The following is a 22,450-nucleotide window of genomic DNA, read 5'->3' on the forward strand; positions in this document are numbered from 1 at the left end:
TTCTTTTGTATAGATGCCCAGAAGTGGAATTGTTGGATCATATTGATAATTCTATTTTTAATTTTTTGAAGTCGCACTATACTGCTTTCCATAGCAGCTGCACCATTTAATATTTTTTAAAGATAAGCATGTGGGTGGAATTTGTCAAAAACATTTGCTGGAACGAAATGTCTTTCTCTTACTTTCTCTCATAGCTAGGGTGTTCCTTTCACCACAAACATATGCAGATTTGCCCCAATGTCTCTGAATTTTAACATCAATTACAGAAGTATAAGGCCAACCCTAATTTTGTTTCTTTGTAAGAAACCTAAGGGGTTTTTTTTTCTCTTTCGAAGCTGTTTTTAGAATTTTTCCTTTTCCTTGAAAGTAAAAGAGAACATTCTCCTGCTAAGTATACATGGTGGGGCTCTGGAACTTTGTAAACCCTGAAGAGTCAGCTCTTTTTTGTTCTCTTTTTTTGTTTCATTTTCAACTTCAAGTTTTTCTCTTTGGTCCTTTTGTTCAGTGAATTCTGATATCCCTTTTGAAAACCTCTATAATTCGTAGGTTAGATGTCCCTTCTGTCTTTATCATTTTTCTTATTTCTTTTTTTAATCTATTTATCTTCATCTTCAGCTCTCTAGTCATTTTCCAAGTGTATTTTATGTATCACTTTATCTACAGTATCCATTCTTTTATTGCCTCTTACTCACATTTCATTTGACTGTCTGATTTCTGATTTCCTTTGATTCTTTCCTAACCACAGTCTAGCCCCAACCTTCTTTCCCAACCCTACCTCCATTTTCCTCTCTACCCCACCTATGCTGGGGATGGGCTCTACCTCTGTGTTTCCCAAAGGCCTGTGTTACCCTCCCCGCACCTTCACCTGTTGTCATTATTACACCTGAAATACTCCCATATTCCCAGATCAGGATCCTAGCTCTTCCAAGGTACTGATTTCCACTGAAAGTAGTAACTCCTACCTCTGAGTTCCCCAAAATCTCTTTACCTGGAATCCCCCCCCCAATGGTTTTTAATACCTTCTGTCTTGTATCACAGTTTTGAGTGAACATGTCTTATCCTAGCCACTAGAGCACTGTCTGGCACACCGTGGGACAGTGATATTTTTAAGGGGAATGAATGAACGAATGGATACCTCTAATTTCCCTTCTATGCTCTAGGCCCCTTGCAGGCAGGAGCTGTAGCTGTGTCTCTAGCCCAGTGCTGGGGCCAAGATGGGCCTCAGATGACCAGTGATGGATAGTGATGGGGGGCAATATTCTGGTTACCCTCCCTGCTGTGGACACATGATTTGGGAGTTAGCAAAAGGAAATAGTTTAGCCTCAGAGAGTTGAGTGGAGGAGGTGATGACTGGAAAAGGTGTCATTTCCCCCTTTATCTCATTCCCTCTACCTAAGTATCAGGGTCAGCGAGGCACTGTGCCCGCCCCCCAATCTGGGGACATCAAAGAAGAAGTGCTACTATGGCCAAAGGTCAGGTGGTCCTTCTGCCGGCAAGTGATTCTTTAGCATTCAGGCTCAGCCACGGGTCACCCATCTTCCTCCTCATTGAAAACATGGGGTTTACCAGTTGCCCAGGACCAGCCCTTAGCCAGCTGGCACCTTGGCAGAGCAGGACTGTTCCGGGGTCCCTCCCAGCTTCGCACAGCTGACGTGATCTCTTGCGCCTCTGCAGAAGGACTTCACGGTGCGGGAGGAGCTGCAACAGCAGGACGTGGAGCGCTGGCTGGGCTTCATCACCTTCCTGTGTGAGGTCTTCGGCACCATGCGCAGCAGCACTGGCGAGCCCTTCCGCGTGCTGGTCTGCCCCATCTACACCTGCCTCAGGGAGGTAAGCCGCCGCCCCGTCCCAGGGCACAGGCGCTGCACGCACAGCCACACGCATCTCGCGTCTCCCATATGCCAGGAAAGCGTCAAGGCTTGTGCCACTTAAAATGATTGGTCTTTCGGTAGAGAGACTCGTAACTTCCCCGTGCTTGTTTACTCTAGCCAGGTTTTTATTTATGTACTGAGTTTATGTAGAAAGAAATAGTCGGGAGTTCCCGTCCTGGCTCAGCAGAAACGAATCTGACTAGTATCCATGAAGATGCAGGTTCCATCCCTGACCTTGCTCAGTGGGTTCAGGATCCTGCCTTGCGGTGCGCTGTGCTGTAGGGCGCAGACGCAGTTCATATCTGGCATTGCTGTGGCTGTGGTGTAGGCCAGCGGCTGCAGCTCGGATTCGACCTCTAGCCTGGGAACCGCCATATGTGGCAGGTGCGGCTCTAAAAAGACAAAAAAAAAAAAAAAGTGGGGGGAGGGAGGAATGGAGGAAGGAAGGAAAGGAGGGAGGGAAAAGAAAACTAAAAAATAAATAGTCCCCTAAAAGGAAAATATTACTATGAATGACTGCAGTCATTCATAATCTAGAACACTGCCTGCAGAAAGGAGGGTGGAAAAAAATTATTTGAAGGAACGGATCTTTGGACTGTAGTGGTTTACCATTGAATTATTTATTTAAAAAAAAAGTGGTTCTTTCTAAATTTTCTCTGAAAAAGAAATAAATAAGGATAATCAGAAAACTTTTAAGGAGCAAGAAGTCAAGGGGAGTGCTTGCCCTGCCCATAATAACCCTATGAGAGGGGGTAGACTTGAAGGGGCAAACGTGGAAGCTGTTGGGTCCAAGTGAGAGGCTGGTGGCTCAAAACACAGTCATGAAAGAGGAGGGGGAAGGCCATTTGCCTTCCAGTTAAATCTTTGTGTTAGAACCAGCAGGACGTCTGACCAGAGATACAGAGAAGGGAGGGAGCATTCGGGATCCTCCTTTACCAGCCTGCTGGCACCGTTTCCTGGGATGAGGAAGCTGGAAGCAGATAGAGTGGGAATGGAAACCAGGAGTTTGGGTGGCCTGTTTTCCATCCCCAGGGAGCTGTCCCTCTGCTGCTCCAATGGAATTGTCTGATGTGTCTGATGATCCAGAAGAGGTTGGCCCTAGCGACACAGGCTTGAGCGTTGGGTCAGCGTGTACCAGGTGTTGGGGACCAGATAGGGTGCGCTGGGGGAGTCGAGGAGGGAAGGCTGGAAAGAAGCCAGAAGGGCGCCAATCATCACAGCGCTCCTCCCTCACAGACCACCCCTCCCAGGTGCTGTCCCCTCCCACTTTCAGCAGCTGGTCCCAAGATGTCAGGAGGAGCGACCTCAGGGGAATCAAGGGGACCGGGACAGAGAAGTGGCCGGGGTTTGGCAACAAGGAGGTCAGGGACCCCATGGTGTCAGTGGAGTGAGCGCAGAAGCTACCTCGGCAGCGCTGGGGAGTCAGTGAAGGTGAGGAACCCCGTGCAGACAAGCTTTTGGAGAAGTGTTTCCGTGAAAGGCCCCTGGGAGAGGGAATTGTCAGCTAAAGGGGAGGTATGCCATCAAGAGCCATTTTTTGTGCTTATGAAAGGAAGAAAAGAGAGCAATTCAAGAGAAGGGAGGGGGTGTTTGTAAATGTTTTTGAAGCATTTGTTTATCAGAAAATAGCTCGTTGGCTCCAGACCGCGTGGGTGCACATAAAAGCAGAGCACACAGACCTCTGCTGGGTGCTTCATGACCCCCTAAGCCTTTGCTACTCCACGTCGCCAAAGTTTCTTGACAACTGTACTTGATTTCAGACTTGTTTCTCAGCTGCAGACAATGGCCTCTTCCAAATTGATTTCACTCAAACTGGCCTCAGTGCAACTGCTGCACAGAAAGGCCATGGCTATGCTTTTTGCATCCCTTTGGGATGCTTTGAAGGCAGTCCTCTTGGAGGCAGGGGGCTGGCCCGGATGGCCTTCGGGGGTCCTCCCATCCTTGGGTGAGTTGCCCTGCGCCCCTGACAGCCCACCTCCAGGCAGGGAGCAGCACTGTTCTAGGGCAGTGACCTGGATCACCCCAACATGTTTCCTCTGTGTCATCTGGGCACCTCTTGGTGTTGTTGTCACCTGCTCCCCCAGGCAGGAAGCAGGGCCCCAGCTGAGCCCTGGCCCTGGCTGTCAGGACACTTCTGACGCCACCTGAGGTAGTGCGAACCTTCTGGTGTGAAATCCGGAAGGTGCCAAGAGGTCTGTCTGCACAGGCCAGAAATAAGGAGCCTCCTCTGACTTGTTCGCTGCAGTAAACTCTTGGGACAGGGTCACACAGACACCCACCCCCCCACCCCCGCCAGGCTGACGGTAAACCAGAAGAGTAATTAAATCATCAGTGGCTTTCATCATTTCGCAAAAGAGGAAACCACTATCCCGTGGGCCAAGCTATCTGCTTGAGGCCGCCTGGGGAGACCCCTGAATTCTTAGAGTCCATCTCTGCCTCCTGTACCTTATTACCTCATACACGCATAAGCAGGCCTGACCCCTATCCCCAAAGCAGGTTGAGCCAGCTCTAGGAAGTTTCTAGAAGCCATAGTCACTGCTGCTGCCTTTCTCCTGAGGGGCAAGTTTAGGCTCTTCCCCAGGGGGCCGCACAGATGGCTGACCCCAAATGTCCAGGGCCCGCCTTGCCCTGGGGTCCTCCCAACTCCCTGAACCACCCCCAGGCTGGCATCTCCAGCTGCCCACTAGGCACATCCCAAGTCAAGCCTGGAGCCCTCCCCCAGGATGTGCCTGTGGTGCCCCAAACCTTCCTGTTCAGTCCCCATCCTAATGTGGCCCAGCCTCAGCCCCAGGACACCCCAGTTGCTCCCCTGCAGCCAGGCAGGGACACCCCAGTTGCCTTTTCTCACCATCATAAGACATCCACTCCATCCTCTGCTTTGGTACCACCCCCTATGGCATCCCCTGCTCCTCCTCCCTTGATGCCCCAGAGTCAAACAGAGACCCACCAGCCATCTTGGTACCATCTTTGGAACAAGTCCAGGGGAAGATATAAAATCCTCAGTCTTGGGGACTTCTTGCTCATGGAGGTCACTTTCACTGCACCCAGGGCTCACTCAGACTGAGCATGTGCTTTGACCCCGAGCCCCTTCAGGCTGGAGGACACCCAGCTCTGAGATCCACCCTGCCCCAGAATGACTTCACCGGGCATTTCCTTCCACACTCTGACCTAGTTGAATTAATGTTCTCTCGGTCACTCAAGCTTGAAATCTTGGACCCCATCCTTGGAGTCTCTCTCTTCCTGGCCCTGAAACACCTCCTCCCAGGCCCAGCTCAGGTCACCTCCTCTGGAGGTGTCCCTGTCCCCACCCCCAGCCAAGTACACCTCCGAGGGAGGCAGTGCATCCCATCCTTTTGACATCACCCTGTGGTATTTTTTAGTAATGACAATAGCATGCTGGAAGGCATTATCCAAAGCATTTCATGCCTTCATTTGTCTGTTAACTCAAGTGACACCCTAAAGATTTTTCTCCCCATTTTCCAGAGAACAGAGAGGTCAGGCAGCTTGCTCATAGCCACACAGCTAGCAGGCAGCAGAGTTGATATCAGAATCCAAGTCTCCATTCCTAACCACCTTACAAACAGAACGTGAGCTGCTCTTATTCTATTCTCATGCACACCCAGTGCCTGCTCAATGGTGGAAGCCAAGTAGATCTTTGTGGAATTGATTCTGTTTTTGCCATAAATAGCATGTGCCAAACAGAGATCCTTCTTCGAGGGATGGAGAGGAATAATTTATTCTTCAACGAGCTCTTTAATTAAGAGCAAATAGTTTCTGCCAAGGTGATTCTCCAAATGATCGAAGAGTACTTTTGGTGACCAGACACTGCATGAACCTCCTTGCCCTCCTGTTTATACCTTATATTTGTCTCATGCACTCTTTTTAATTTTTGGTTATTGTTTTAAAATGTTTCATGTGGTAACAACACTTAACATGAGATCTACTCGCTTTGATTTTTAAGTGTATCTGTAGGCACAATGTTGAAAGCTCGTGTAAATGGAAACATGTAGGATTGTCCTTCCATGACTTCCTGTTACACTGGGCATAATGTCTTCCAGATTCATCCATGTTGTCTCATATTGCAGAATTTCCTTCTTTTTTAAGGCTGAATAGTATTCCATTGTGTGTAAAGAGCACATTTAAAATCTCTTCTTCTGTCAATGGATGTTTAGGTTGTTTCCACATCTTGGCTGCTGTGAATAGTGTTGCAGTGAACATGGGGGTGCTAGTATCTTTTCAAGATTTTAATTTCCATACTTTTAGAGAAATACCCAAGAGTGGGATTGCTGAATAATATAGAAGTTCTCTTTAATTTTTAAGAACCTGCCTACTGTTTTCCATAGAAGCTGTGCCATTTTGCATTCCCATCAGCAATGTACAAGGTTCTAGTTTGTCTACATAGTCACCAATGCTTTTTACATTTTGTAGTTTAAAATATATATATATTTAAAATATATATATATATATATATATGCCTTCCTAGCAGGTGTGAGGTGGTTTTATTTGCGTTTCCCTAATGATTAGTGACCATGAGCATCTTTTTGTATACCTGTTGGCCACTTGTATGTCTTCTTTGGAAAAAAATGTCTGTTCACATCCTTAGCTCTTTTTAAAAAATCTGATTATTAGTTTCTTTTGCTTATGGGTTGTAAGAGTTCCTTATATTTTTTGAAAATTAACCCTTTATCAGATATGTGGTTTGCAAATATTTTCTCCCATTCTGTAGATTGCTTTTTCACCCTGTTGTTTACCTTACTACACAGAAGCTTTTTAGTTTGATGGCCCACTTGTCTGTTTTTGCTTTTGTGCTTTTGGTGTCATATCCATGAAATCACTGCCAAGACCAATGTCGTGACTTTCCCCGTATGGTTTCTTCAAGAAGTTATAGTTTCGGGGAGCTCCCGTCATGCGGCAGTGGTAACGAATCCAACTAGGAACCATGAGGTTGCGGGCTCGATCCCTGGCCTTGCTCAGTGGGTTAAGGATCCAGCATTGCCATGAACTGTGGTGTAGGTCACAGATGTGGCTCGGATCTGGCGTTGCTGTGGCTCTGGCGTAGGCTGGCAGCTACAGCTCCAATTAGACCCCTAGCCTGGGAACCTCCATATGCCACAGGTGCGGCCCTAAAAAAACAAAAAAACAAACAAAAAAGAAGTTATAGTTTCAGGTGTTATGTTTAAGTCTTTAATCCATTTTAAGTTTATTTTTGTGTATGTGGTAAGAAAAGAGTCCAGTTTCATTCTTTTGCATGTGGATATCCAGTTTTCCCAACACTGTTTATTGGACAGACTATGCTTTTCCCATTGTGTTTTCCTGGAACTTTTGTTTCTACCCACTCTCTCTCAGTTGATCATACATGCAAGGATTTATTTCTGGGCTCTCAATTCTGTACCGTTAGTCTATAAGTTTGTTTTAGGTACTGCTGCTTTGTAATATATTTTGAATTCAGGATGTATACCTCCTGATTTGTTCTTTTTCAAATTGTTTCAAGATTGCTTTGGCTATATGGAGTCTTTTGTGGTTCCATATGAATTTTGGGATTGTTTTCTCAATTTCTGTGAAAAAATGACCCTGGAATTTTGATTAGAGATTGCATTTTGTAGGTCACTTTGAGTACTATTGACCTTTTAAATATATTGTCTTCCAATCCAAGATCAAGAACAAGACAAAGCGTGCCCACTCTCATTACTCCTATTCAACATAGTACTAAAAGTCCCAGCCAGAGCAATTAGGCCAGAAAAAGAAATAAAAGGTATCCAAATTGGAAAGGAAGAAGTAAAATTGTCTTTGTTTGCAGATGACATGATCTTGTACATAAAAAACTTAAAGACTCCACACACAAAAACCTGTTAGGATTAATATGTGAATTCAGTAAATTTGCAGGATACAAAATCAGTGTACAAAAATCAATTGCATTTCTATACGCTAAGAACAAACTATCCAAAAAGGCAATTAGGGAAACAAACGCATTTGCAATAGCATCAGAAAGAATGAAACAGGAATAAACTTCACTAAGCAAGTGAAAAACTTGCACATTGAAAACGACAAAATATTGATGAAAGAAATTAAAGACAACACAAATACTGAGATGTCCTTCAAGCTATTTTTAATAGCATTCCCAGGACTCCTTCGTCCTGCCAACGTCCTCAGCCAAAGTGTAACTGCAAGGGTTCCACATGCAGGAGGGGTGTAATTAGTGTCTGTGGCCTGAGCTAAGGGTGTTGTCATTTCCCGTCTTACCTGGAGCCAACCTGCTCCAGGTGCTGGGTCTGGCTCACCCAGCACCATCCCTCATCTCCCTTTTTCTGACCCTGCAACACTCTCTGCCACCTCTGTGACCCAGTGGTGATTTTGCTAGACTCCTCCAATTTATGTTTGAATGCTTCTCTCTGGGCCCCTCACTTTAAGAGCTTTGGTGAAAATTCCTTCCTCTGCAGGGGATACTGAGATGGCTTTTAGCACCTTACCCCTTTTAGCCAACTTTCCTGTGCACTGTGGGTGTTGCTATCCACCCCATCTCATGCTTCCTCTCTCCCCCAACATCCCACCTTCCTCTCTCCATTCCAGTCCCCCCAGCCCATCTCTACCGGAGATTCCCATCCTCCTGCAGCTATAACCAGAGGTCAGGAGTGGAGGAGGTGGGTGTGTGTGGGGGGTGTTCCCCCCACCTCCGTCAGGAATCTCTCCTCCTCTCCACCCTTCTCTGCCCTCCTCTCCTCCACCACCAGCCTCTCCCTCTGGTTGGCTCCCTTGCTCTCCTTCCCCCAGGCCCCAGAAACCGCATCTGCCTCTCCTGCCCTTCCTCTGAGGGGTGTCTCTGAGGAGCACACACACACACACACACACACCCCGCCAGGGATGCAACCAGCTGGGCTCCTAGAAAGGGCTGTCAGGCGCGGGCTGGGGAGGAGAACACAGAGGGCAGCAAGTCAGGCTTCTCAGGAAATGAAATTGCTCCATGCAACAATGAGGGAGCCACTTTTTTAACTTTTTGCGTGAGCGTGCATTCAATTGTTCACATTGTTTTGGCTCCAGGGGGAAATCTGACCTCGGAAAGGGCTGAGATGAAGTGAGTGTGGGTGGAGATCCTCTGCTATTTCACAGGGGCTGAGAGAGTCAAGCAGAACATTCTTCAGAGGTACCTTTCCAGTGGGACCATTCCTCCCTTCCCAAAAGCAGGAGAAGGGGCTGCATCGCAGCTTCCCAGCAGGGGCCATGGCAGGGCCCGCTGTTGCTGGTAGAGACTGAGGTTGGCTGTGCCCAGGGTAGTGATGGACCCTAACGGGAATCAGAGACTTGAAATTATCCTCTGCAGCCCAGGACCCTCGGTTATATCGGCCAGGGTGGAGGAGGCAGGAGGGGAGTGCCTGCTCCCTCTGCACTTTGGGACGCTTTTACAAAATTCCAAATTTTGAGACCCCTTCTTCAACTAATTCAGAAGTCAAACTTTCTGGGCGATTTGAGGAGGCAGGGGAGTTGGGAGAGATTTTAAGTTTCCATGTGACTCCAACATGCAGCCAAGGTTAAGAAACACGAGTTTCTTAATGCACATTAAGGCACAAATGTGCTGCATCCAAGGCACATTTTTGGGGGCCACGGATGGGCAGAGAGCACGTGCGAAGGATGCCGAGGGAAGAGCCAGAGAGACCAGAGTTCAAAGCCCAGCTCTACCCCCAGCTATGGGGCTTTAACCTAATTCTTCATCTTTCCAAACCTCAGTGCTCTATCTTTGCATGGAAATAATGGGAATAGCTCATTCTGCTGGTTTGTTTTAAGGCTTAAAAGAACATCTTAAAAGAGACATTCATACAAAGTGGCACGAGGCAGCCCCTCGGTGAACTGACCTTTACCAATTGCTGTTGAAAGCAAACCATATTCCAGGCATTGCTCAAGAGAAGTATCGCATCACAGGATCCCCAGAAAGCAGGATCCACTCTCCTAACTGGGCACCAAGGCCCCCTACAATCACAGCCCCTTCCTGGGGGAACCTCTTATGGGTCCTCTGTTGCTCCAGCCACACTCTCCCTGTTGTATTTCCACCACATCCCTCCTGCTTTGAGCACAATCTTCCTCCTTCTCCTGCCTGACTCTAGCCCACCTTCAAGTTCAGGTTCACTTCCCATGGCATATACCCCTCCCCCATCCCACCCCACTGCCTTGATTTACTCTTCCTGAAACATCCTATACAACTTGTGTCCACACAGGGCTGCCAGCACCTGCTCTCTGGATATGTCCTTTACCAGTGGTTGTTTTAATGCCATGTGACCTCTTCTTGGTTGCTTTTAAGTCATTTAAACCATTTGGTACCTAAGGATAGGCTGAGTCTCATCCATCACGTGACCCTGACTACATTTTGTTCAGGACTCTATGTCCATTCAGTAAGTAGTGATTTGGTTTGAGACAATGGCTACTTCTTTATGGAACGGCAGAGCTTCCTAGTTGTACTAAAAGGAGGGAGTATAAGGTGTGATCCTCCCCCAAAAGGCTTACAATCCACTTGGCTACCCCATCCACAGAAATTAAGCAACCACAAACATTTATGATGGGTTGTTCAAATATAGAGGTGGGGAGAGTTTAGGAGTATGGGCAGCTGCTGGGGGCAAAGGGAAAGGGGCACTAGAGCTTTAGGGGAAGTGGGGAAGGAGAAAGTTCTCTAGGAAGAAAAGTTTGAATGGAGTCCTGGGAGCCAGAATGAGCACAGCCTCTGTCTGTGTTGGCGCGGTAAAGAGAAATCCCGACCGGTGAGTCATGGGCCAGTGTTGGCTCCCAGCAGAGGCATTCTGGTGGACACAAGGTGATACTGAGAACCTTTGAGAGTGTTTTAAGCTGGAGAGCAACACCGCAGAAAGCATAAAGGAGAGTTTGTTTATTCACTCAACAAACACTGAGAACAATGCTACTTCTTTACTGAACTGAAAAGTCTCCCAGACACTTTTCCTGCTAGAAATGTGCTGACATATAAAGTCAAATAAATCTGAGGCACTCCCTAGCCAGAGAGACCCACGGGTAACTCAGTGGATGGTGGAAAGTGCAGTGCTCAAAATAAGGTGAGAGTGGGAAGCGGGAATGTGGGCGCCCAGAAGGCAAATGAGATGAGCTCTTCCTGGCAAGGGCATCTTAGCAGAGAACAATCTGACTAGAACCGTCAATCAAGCAGGCTAAGGAGCAGGAAGGAGAGGGCTGGGAACACAGCTTGAAAATTAAGGAGAACCTCTCTCCATGAACAGTATATTCCAGCACTAATCTTAGGCACAGACCCCTCCTGGAATGTTCCTCTGAGAATGTAGCCTTCCCAGGGCAGGTACACATCCCCTGGGCACTGGTTTAGCAGCAAAGTTCCTCCGGGTCCAACAGCTGCTGCTATGAATACCCAGCTTAAACAACCATTCCTGTAACCTCCGCAGAAATAACTCCCCACAGTTTTGTCCCCTCCAGAGCTGTCGTCCCTCTCTTCCACTTGAGAGCCAGGTCACACTGTGGTGTGATGCTGCTGACCTACTGAGAAAGCCCCCTCCCCAAATACACACACATACACACACACACACACACACACAGATGTGCCTGCCTCTGAGGCTGTCCAGATCCTTGACTTCCTCAAGATAAAACTTGGGTCTCCCCCCAACCACCACTCCCCAACCCTCGCCTAGCCCCCCCGCCCCCCCGCCCCCAGTTAAATGTCCTACTTCCTTAGCCAGACTCTGCAAACTGAAATGTGAAATTTGAAGCCAGTGTTCCCCTTAGCAACCATGGTAACACAGGATCTGATAGAGAGCCTGGAGTTATAAAAATACCAGCTTCCACCAGACACTGGTTTCCAAAGGGAAACCAGTCTCCACGCCAGAACCGTTTTTAAACAGTCTTAAAACTCGAGAGTTTTCCAAACCCATCTCAACATGGCTTCAGGAGAACATCTCTTCACTTCCGTTTTGGAAGGTGGTGCGGTTGCAAGTGTTGGATATTTTCTCTAAAATTTAGAGATGCAAAGAGGAAGTGGCTTTCTGAGAATTCGGTAGCGGTGTCAACGATATATAGGTGGGAGCGGTTTTTCTTAAGCGTCAGATATCCGGCATTTTAAAACAGTCAGATTGAATTGTCACCAGGGCTTGCATGTTCCCTCCCAGCGAGCCCTCAATGCCATCAATCCTCCTGATTATAGCGGGGGAATAATTTGATCTATCTCCCTTTCATTGAGAACAGTTTTCATTAACATAACTATTTTCTAGCAGGAATTATACGTTTAAGGCTTCCAATGGAGAGGTAAGAAACAGAGTTGTCTAAACTCTGCTCAGCGCCAAGAAGGAAAGTCCTGCATCCCTCCCCCGCCAACTCCCAGCCTCCCCTCCCCCACGGAGGCCCCGCCGCACAGCCTATTGCCTTGTTCCAGCGCTGCCTGCAGGGGGCGCCTGGCCTTACAGGTTGGGGGTAAGGGGCTCTTCCTGGAGGCAGGGGGCCTCCCGCGTCCCAACCTCCAGACCCGCCTCCGCAACCCTGGGCGGACTGGCTCTCCCCACCTTCCTCCGCGCTCTCCTCCTGCTTCCTCTTATCTCCTGGGGCCATGCCTTGTAATTTTGAAAAATATTCTAACTCAGTAATTAATGTCTGAACTTCAAGAGGCCCCTGTTTTCCGCAGCGTCGCGAGGAAGGCGGGAGGGGGCCGGGAGGGGCGGGGGTGCGGATTTTTCCTAAGCTGACGAATGGAGGGTGGAGGATAAATTGTTTCTTGCTGGAGTCGTATGTACAGGGTACACACATATATACACACAGGCATGTGTCTGTCTCTAGATTTTTCTTTTTTTTTAATTCTTTTGGGTTTAAAAACAAAAAGGATGCCCGGCCCTCGAACCCCTTCCCCTGCCTCCCAGGGGCGTTTTCCCAGGTCATCCCAGTGAAGTGAGGGTCTGCTCACCTTGGGGGCACGAGGTGAGATAGGCTGGAACATTTTCAGAGTGTGAGGGTCCTGGTGGGGGGATTGGCTGAGAGGGAGAGGGAGTGACCTATATAGTTAGAGGATAAGAAACTAAGCTGTGGTGTGAAGCATGGCCATCAGGAACTTCCGAAAACCCAGAAGTCAAAAAAAAATTTTTTTTGCCTGAGTTCCCCTGTGGCTCAGCAGGTTAGGAACCCGACTAGTATCCATGAGGATGCAGGTTGATCCCTGGCCTCTCTGAGTGGGTTAAGGATCCCGCTTTGCTGTGAGATGTGGTGTGGGTCACAGACGAGGCTTGGATCTGGGGCAGCTGCAGCTCGATTTGATCCCTTGCCCAGGAACTTACATGTGCCTCAGGTTCGGCTCTAAAAAGAAAAAAAAAATTGCCTGTTTCCCATCACAGAGTGCTTATAAGCAGCCCCTCTGAGACCTGGCCTGACTGGGACCCCGCCGTGTCCCCCCAGCCCCCACGCCAGCCCTGCCAGGCCTTCCTGCCCCAGCTCAGGTCCTGTTTAGCCAGCAACTTGGGTGCCAAGGGTTGTGCTGGTTGCTGGGGCCTGGGCGTGAGCACACCCTGGGTGGTTCCTGCCTGCAGAGCTGCTGTCCACTAAGGAGGCGACAGGAAAAACAAAGCACCCTGTGCTGGGAGCTGCTGTATAAGTCAGACACAACCCTCTCCAGGACCCACACCGATCCTGCTTTAACCTGCTGCAGCTCTTAGAGTCCAACCATTTACATTCAGCCTTTGATGATACCCTACTTGCTGCTGTCCCTTCTCCAGGGGTAAATATTTAGGCAGCACTTGCTGGTCTGGACACCAACAAGTTAGGAGACGACTTTTCCTCCTCTTTTCTGTCCACCTCAGGTCCTAGCTGGAGCCTGATTCCTTATGATGGCGCCATTACCACTGCCGCCAGCAATGATCAGTAGGTAACCAGTGGCCCGGGCCAGGATCAGCCTTTCTGGTAGCCCGAAGAGAAGGGTGTGTGGGAAGAGGTGGACTTAAGAGCCAGAGAGAGCCAGGCAGCTTACCCACTCTGGCCCTCCGTTCCTTGTCCGGATGAGGATTAAACGCAATTTAGTAGATTTGCTAATTGCAGGTTGACTTCCTCCCTTCCCTGTAGCCGGCCCTGCAAAACAAAGACACGAAAAACAAAAGGCATGGAAAAAGGGGATCAGGCAGCAGCATCTTAGTGAGAAAAAAATGTGAAGGAACACAATATATAAGCTTTGGGGCCTTTGTCCTTGCTGTTCCTTCTGGGAGAATGCTCTTCCAGGTAGCCTTCCAGGCCTCTGCTGGGTGTCAGTTCCTCAGAGGGACCATACCCCTACCAGCCTACTTTCTTTTTCTTTGTAGGCCTGACCAATATCTGATACCATCCTTAATGTTTTCTTTGTTGATCTACTTGGTTTTTGTCTCCCCAACTAGCTTGGAAACTCTCTAAAGGCAAGGGCTGTGTCTATTCTGTTCATAGCTATATCTCCAGGGCCTAGAACAGTGCCTTTCATATAGCAAGTGCTCATAAATCCTGCTCAATAAATTAATGCAATAGAATGTCTAAACAGAGTAAAGCGGGAGACAACTGTTACCCTCCTAGAGTTAATCTAGAAAGATTTCTCAGAGGAATTAAATCCAGAATCCTTGAAGAGGTAAGGTGAGCAAGCAGGGCCGGCTGGCTGGTTGTGGTCCCTAGAGATGAGCTCAGAATGGGAGAATGAAGAAAAAAACTCCCCCCAGAATCCAACTCAAAGGAATGTGCTCAGATCGTGAGCGAACCAGTGCAAAAACAGCTATCAGCCAGTGAAGCTGCCTGTATTCTGTATTCTGTCCCAGTTCAATGTCTTCTCTTGACCTCAGTCTGCCAGCCTTCATCCGAGATTTAATCAGCCTGTCCAAAGTCAGAATCCTGTGAGCCACCATCATGAGGAGAATCAGGGTGGGCTCCTGGCCTTTCTGGCTTCACAGACGGAGAGCCTTGAGGATGGGGTGTGGAAGGGCCACTGAATGAGCACCTGCTGGGTACCACACTAGCTTCAACTGAGTCAGAAAGTAGCAGAGCCTTCCTCTCCTGCCTCTTTCCTGAAGAGGGGGGAGTAAGGAGGATGCACAGGGCACAAAGGGTGCTGTGAGGGTCTGAAGATGGTGAGAGCTCAGCACAGGAGAGAGGAGAATGGACACCTACAGTCACAGACATTGAGGACAACAAAACCTCTTAGCCCTTGACTCTCCCAGCACAATCCCAGCTCTGAAGTGACACATCCAGTATGATATGAGCTGCAGTATCATTGTACATTTTCTAGCAGCTGCATTTTTTAAAAGGGATAGGTGAAAATTAATTTTAATATCTTTCATTATCCAGTTTACCCAAAGAAATATCAGTTCAACATATAATCAATATTAAAAAAGCATCAGTGAGGTTATTTTTGTTTTTTTGGTATTTGGGGTTTTTTGTTTGTTTGTTTTTACTTTTTTTTTTATGGCTGCACCTGCGGGATATGGAGTTCCCAGGCTAGGGGTCGAATCAGAGCTGCAGCTGCCAGCCTACACTGGAACCCAGGCCTCACCTGCAACCTGCACCACAGCTCACGACAATGCTGGATCCTTAACCCACTGAGGGGGACCAGGGATCGAACCCACATCCTCATGGATACCAGTTGGATTCATTTCTGCTAAGCCACAACTGGAACACCTGAGATTTTTTATAATTATATATATATATATTATATATAATATAATTTATATATGTAATTTTTTTCTTTTCCTAAGTCTGAAATCCAAAGTGTCTTTTATACTTATAGCCCTTGTCATTTTGGACTCGGTACATTTTAAGGGCTCAGGATGAAGTGTGGCTGATGGCCACGGCACAGGTCAGTATAGGTCTGGAGCTCAACTTCTGGATCCCTAAAATATCTGGATCCCCAGTTCTCAAGGGTATTTGTCTAGCTTCTCTGTCGGAGCACCCAGAAGCAAAGGGAAGCTGGGTGAGTTGAAACTTTAAACTCATGGCCCACACGCTAACACTGGGGTCTGCAGAAGGCAATCCTTTGGACCCCAGAATGATGATAGGAAGAGTGAAATGGGGAGGTGGAAAAGGTAAGAGAGAAGAAAAACACACAGCGGGGCAGGGGTGGGGAAGGGCAGTGGGGCAGTGGGTGGCCAGGATGGCAGACTGCGTGTGACAGCATCCACAGACGGAGGAGGGGGCAGGCCTGGGAGGGCCGGCAGCTGCCCGCTCGCTCCTCATCACAATGGCTAAACAGAAATCGCGGCCCAGTCCGTGGAAGGCACAATTAGCTCATTCTTCCACTGCCCTTTCGATGACACTGTTGTTCTCAGGACTGCCATTTCTGTAATTAAGACCTTGTCCCTTACTCAGAGGTACTGAAACATAAAAGTATTTGCTGAATCTGGTTTCCCAAGGTTAAAAGCCAGATTTAGGAAATGCAAATACACATTCACTAACTAATTACCCTTTAATTAAGGCCAAAGCCCTGCTTAAAACAATTAGCTCCGGGAATTGAACAGTAGGTACAACTCCACTTTTGGCTAATTGTTCTCCCCTGATGGCCAGGATCTGGCCAGTCTGGGGGGAGAGGGAGGGGAGGGCGGACAGTAGGGAATGACTTGGCTGGCTGCTTTGGGTCTGGACCTCACGGTGCTCGGCTTGCTGTGGAAATGTTAGTCAGAGGAGAGCTTGAGGTGTGGGGAAGAGCGAAGAGGATGTGGTTTGGACCAGGGGAGTCCAGAGGCTGCCCCAGGCTTGGATGCAGGCCATGGGAAGTCTCAGAAGCTACTGCTGGCCACACTGGGATGGCTCGCCTGGCTGGAGCTGAGGGCGTGGGCCAAGGATTAGCTGACTGGAAAGCAATTAGCTGAGGTGGGGCTGGCTGGGAAAATACCTGGAACCCCGGGCCCGGGCTTGAGACTTGCTGGGGCCATGCCGAAAAGGCTTCATGGGCTCTGGAGAGTGGAGGTGCCCACCGGTGAGGGTAGCCGCCACCAGCCCACTGGCCCAAGCTTTTCTTTTTTTTTTTTTTTTTTTGCCTCTCACCAATAAAGTGAATTCTAGAGCATGGGGAGTCGGGGAGCATGCAGGCCTCCAGGAAAGAGGCCCTTGGCCTAATTACATTTCTGCTCTCCAAATGTCTCCTCCGCCTTGGCTTGACTGCTCGCACCACCCCCCACACCCCCCAGGACTTTCCTAAAACCTGCCTGGTGCTGTCAAGATAACCTCCCCCTTTTCTGGGTAGGAGAGATGCGGGCGTAGGGTGTTCACGCTTCCAGGGACTTTGACATTTTGAAAGAAGAGGTTGGAAGACAAAAATGTGTGCCCCCAAGAGGGGAAAAAAAAAAATACTTAGGATTTTGGAGGGGTTGGGGAGATAACTGACTCCTCCAGTGAACCCTCTTACCAGAAAATACCCACAGGCATTAAAGCTTGTGGAGAATCCCTGGGGGCTTGTCCTGGGGGTGGGGGAGGGGGGAAGGAGGGAGGAGCTTCCAGGTGAGAGTTCCTGGTCCAGAAATGGAAGTGGGATTTTCATCCAGGCAAATGGTCCGAGGGGCCTTCCAAACCAACCTCAAACAACAGTGTAAAGGATCCCAGGCTGACCCAGTGCAGATAAGGACTCCCATGGAGTCCCAATGCTCCTGACACCTCACTGTTTCTTCCCAGAAGAAATCTTAGCTTACCCGTGAGCTCTCCTCTCTTCTCCCCAGAGCAGAGGTCACAAGATTGCTCTAAAGGACCAGGGAGTAAATAGTTTAGCTTTGCAGGCCAAAAGGAAAAAAATTGAGTTTAACCACAGAGCTGCGCCTTGCGCTGCACTGAGCAGCCGGGCGAATCAGTGACAGCGTTTCTGTAGAAACCCCTCAGCTCTGCCTTCATAGTGGGAAAGCAGCCGTATGTAAATGAATGAGAGGGACTGTGTTCCAACAAAACCTTATTTATGGACACTGAAATTTGAATTTTATATCTTCTTATGTGTCACAGAATATTATTCTTCTTTTGATTTTTTTTTCCCCAGCTTTTAAAAATGTAAAAACTATTCTCAGCTCACGAGCCTGTAAAAAGCAGACTGTGGACCAGATTCGGCAGGTGGGATGTAGTTTACCCACGACCCCTGATCTAGTCTCAGCTGGAAAATTGCCCTCCAGGTAATGTGGAGGCACAGGAAAATTGGAGAATCACTGTCAGAAAGGAGAACCTTCCGTTTCCCGGGCGCTGCTGATGCTGTGAATGGGAGGACCGCACAAGGAGTAGCACTGAGCTGGTCTGACCTCCACCCCCATTTTACAGATGAACAAAACTGAGGCCCAGAGGTGCCATAGCTCTGTCCCATGAACCCCAGGAGAGGCTTCTCTGACCCAGGATGCAGAGCTAGGTTGGTGTTCTATCTCTGGCTGCCTTCAGAGATCTCTCCTTCCAGCTCACAATGCCTGAGGCTCTGGCTGAGACACGGGAAATATGTGTGTATCCCCTGGAGTCCCAGAGCGCCAGTGCTCCAGTGAGTCACTTCCCGTGAGTGGCAATGGTGTGCTCAAGCCATCCCCATGCTGTCAGTCGGCTCCCTCCTGACCACCCTGCCCTGTGCTTTAGAGAAACTCCCTGCCGGCCTCGAGGATCCACTGAACAGGATGAGGGGAAAGCTAAAAGCCCCCTCTGGAAGAAGGGAAATGAAAAGAACTTAGACGTGGACATCAGATTTATATGACTTCAAATCCCATGCTGCTTGTGCTAGCTGGGACCTGAGGCAAGTTACTTCATCTCTTGGAGCCTCAATTTTTCCATCAGTAAAGTGGGGAAACAGCCTCTACTTCTGAGCAGTTGCTGTAAGGATAGGTGATCACATCTGTCGAGTGTGTGGCACACAGTACAAAACCACTTTCATGGTATCTTTACTGGCCACCCTGGCATTGTGCCTTAACCACAGAGCTACCCAGCCACAGAAGTTAACGCAGGAGATCATGGCTGTGTTGCTGTTCTAATGCACACAGTCACTGGCCCGCACTTGGGCGACATTTCCATTGGGGATTTAGGGACAGGGTTGTGTCCAGGGTTTGTAGCTGGGGCCCTGGGCCTCCAGGGTCTGGGAACCTATTAAAATTGTATGCTTAAGGGGCTGGCATTGCTGTGAGCTGTGGTGTAGGTTGCAGACGCGGCTCAGATCCTGCCTTGCTGTAGTGTAGGCTGGCAGCTACAGCTCCGATTTGACCCCTAGCCTGGGAACCTTCATATGCCGCAGGTGTGGCCCTATTAAAAAAAAAAAAAAAAAGAATTATCAAAATTGTATGCTGCCAACTGTGAGCCCCGAAAGATGTGTATTTTTCTGGGAGAGGCACCAGAGTTTTCATCAGATCCTCAGAGGCCTCCATGTTTCCCCCCAAAAGCTATAGGACTCTTACTATAAACACAACACTGAAGAGAGCATCGGACTTTTGAGCCCGATTCCTAAGTTTGAAAATAAGCTCCCTAACCCTGACATATGACCTTGGGCACATCGGAAGTCATCTAATTCAGATCTCAGCCCTAAAAACTGTGACTAGCCTACCTGAATCACATGATAGCCTATGAGTCAGCAGCCAAGAATAGGTAGGGCTCTCAAAACAGCCACCAGGTGAGCAAGGGGCTCTGCAGGGGGCTGTCTTGCAGGGTCAGTTTGTTTGGTTCATATTTCAATCCTGGGGGTTTTAGAGTGGGCAAAACTAAGCTCTGAGGATAAGGAGGATTGGAGTGATCCTTGAGGAGGTTTAGTGAAAAGAAAGGGCGCAGGAGTACTGTGGGGTGTGACCAGGGTTGTAGCTCTTGGCTAGGGCATTAGAAGCACATGTTTGCCCTTTGTGATGTGTGAAAGTCCTCACTGCCTACTTAGGGTTTTTGCACCTTTTTTTTTTTTTAGGGCCGCACCCGTGGCATATGGAGGTTCCCAGGCTTGGGGTCGAATTGGAGCTACAGCTGCCGGCCTACACCACAGCCACAGCAATACAGGATCTGAGCTGCGTCTGCAACCTACACCACAGTTCACGGCAACGCTGGATCCTTAACCCACTGAACGAGGCCAGGAATCGAACCCGCGTCATCATGGATGCTAGTCGGGTTTGTTAACCACTGAGCCACGATGGGAACTCCCCATTTTTTTTTTTTTTAAGTTCCCAGGCTAGGGGTCCAATCCAAGCTGCAGCTGCCGGCCTACACCACAGCCACAGCAATGCAGGATCCCAGCCACGTCTGTGACCTACACCACTGCTCCACTGCTCTCGGCAATGCAGGATCCTTAACCCACTGAGTGAGGCCAGGGATCAAAGTCAGGTTCATAGATACTAGTCAAGTCCATTCCCACTGAGCCACAGTGAGAACACCAGGATTTGTGCACCTTTTTGCATTTGTGATGCTTCAACAAAAAGTTTTCTCAAGAAAAAAAAGGTTCAGCTGAGAAAACTCGAAATGCAGCCTAAAATCACCCCCTGGGGGATTTTTCTATATAATTTTGCAGTTAGGTTAGCACATAGCTTGAAGAAAAGAGTAATTTATATATAAACACAAATAATAGAGTAAGATTTTAAAATAATCCAAAGGCCAGATTTAAGCCTCTTTCTTCTTCACGCAAACTGCTATCTGAGTCTGCTTATATAACTTTTGCTTTCTTTAATTATCTCACGGGGCCCACGGGCTGTCTCGGGCCTCCTCTCCACCGTGGTGGACCTGCCTTGGTCTGGCCTATTTTGGGTGGCCTGTCTGCCAGGGCGGTGGCTCTGCTCAGCACCCGCCTGATTCCAGAGCGCTGTCGGTCCCATGGCCTCTCCCCTTTAGGCGTCCCTCCAATGGGTTTCTCTTCTCTCCCCCTCATCGCGTGCTCTCTCTCTAGTGGTTTCTACTTATCAACCCACTAACCCCATCTGAGGGGGGAAAGACCTTCTGTTGACACCACATTCCCCTCCAGAAGCCTCCTCCCTTCACTCTTCCCTTAGAGCCAGAATTTTCAAAAGAACTGTCTCCTACATGGTGTCTCTGGGTTGCTCCCACACCACCCAGCCAGCAGCAAGGGTCCCCGTCGAAATTGCCCCATCACCAAATCCAGAGGCCTCATCAGGCCTCCGTGCCGCCGTTAGCGTGGGAAAGCAGCGTCAATGATTTGCAAACCAATGACTGTGTGTTTCAACAAAATTTTATTTATGGACTATGAAATTTGAATTTTATGTAATTTTGGGGGGGGAGATCTTTCTAGGGCCACACCAGAGGCATATGGACGTTCCCAAGGCTAGGGGTCCAATCGGAGCTACAGCTTCTGGCATTCACCACAGCCACAGAAACGCCAGATCAGAGTCACAACTGTGACCTACACAGCAGCTCGCAGCAACGCCAGATCCTTAACCCAACGAGCAAGGCCAGGGATTGAACCCACATCCTCATGGATCCCAGTCAAGTTCATTACCACTGAGCCATGGGGTGAACTCCCAAATTTTATGTGATTTTTTTGTGTCACAAAGTATTGTTCTTCCTTTGATTTTTTTTTTTAATCAATCATTTAAATATGCAAAGACTGTTTTTAGCTTATTGGCTGGTACCAAAGCAGGCCGAGGGTGGAATCTGGTCAGTGGACTGGAGGTTGTCAGTCCCTGATCCAGATCCATGGTTCTCAACTGGGGCAGGTGCCCCCCAACACCCAAGGCCCTGCTACCAAGGGGCATATGGTAGTGTCCAGAGACGTTTTGGGCGGTCACAACTGGGAAAGTGCTACCGGCATCTTGCAGGAAGCCAGGGCCTCTGCTCAGCATCCTTAAGGCCCAGGAGGCCCCCCAGAAAACTGTCAGACCCAAATGTCAGTTGTGCTGTGGCTGAGAAATCCTGGTCTAAATGATCTGTTGTCAGGACTTTAAATACCACTTGCCCTGAGTGCTCTCAAATGTGTCTCCAGCCAAGACCACTCTTCTGACCTCCAGACCCAAATGACCAAAAGCTGTTCCTCCCTCCAAGCTAGCCATGATCTTGGTGGATGAAACCACTGGCCACGCATGTTGCTCAGGCCGGACACTTGGCACTTCCCCTCATTCCTCTCTTTTCCCCACCGTCCCCCCACATCCAGTCTGTCGGCACATCCTGTAGGCTTCAAATCTCCCTCCAGATATGGGCTCATCTGCCCCCTCTTCCCTCTCAGAGCCACCTTCTCCCTCTTCTGTCCTGCCATCATCACCTTAGACTAGGGCTAAAAAAGCGAACCTCTTTGCTTTACTTGGCCTCATCCCAGAGGAAACCTATTGGGACCTGCCTATCGGAAGGCAGATGTGCCACCACCAGGGACTCTCAGAGGTTTTTCCAAGCCAATACCTCTCTCTCTCTCTCTTTCGGTGGGTGTGCTGTGCTGCCCAGGCCTTGGGTTGAGACGCCAGACTCAGCTCCACATGGAGACTATATCACCTGGGTCCTTGCACAGGCAGGGACTCACACAGATGCTAGAAGAAAATACAAAGAAACAAGATTGACTTTTTTTTTACGTTCCCCTGAGACTCGTCTCCTTGCTCGTCATACTTCGTCTGTTTGTGCATGAGGGTACGGATATGCACACTTAGGCCAGCTCCAGTATATGTATCAACCCAAGTTCAGTGTGGGAGCCTTTGCCAAGGGCCTGTGTTCACCTTTAAGACCTTAAAGAT

General features: G+C 48.8%; 1 protein-coding gene across 2 annotated transcripts in view; it reads left to right on the plus strand.

Moving 5' to 3' along the window:
- The window catches only part of CTIF (cap binding complex dependent translation initiation factor), a 315,912-nt gene that overhangs the window by 271,729 nt on the left and 21,733 nt on the right, over window positions 1-22,450 (plus strand). For both annotated transcript variants that reach the window (XM_047764342.1, XM_047764351.1), the window contains exon 10: window positions 1,675-1,830. In XM_047764342.1, the coding sequence (XP_047620298.1) occupies window positions 1,675-1,830 (156 nt within the window). The remainder of the gene's footprint in view (window positions 1-1,674; window positions 1,831-22,450) is intronic.

Source organism: Phacochoerus africanus, chromosome 2 (genome assembly GCF_016906955.1).
Source record: "Phacochoerus africanus isolate WHEZ1 chromosome 2, ROS_Pafr_v1, whole genome shotgun sequence".
NCBI classification, from domain to species: Eukaryota; Metazoa; Chordata; class Mammalia; order Artiodactyla; family Suidae; genus Phacochoerus; species Phacochoerus africanus.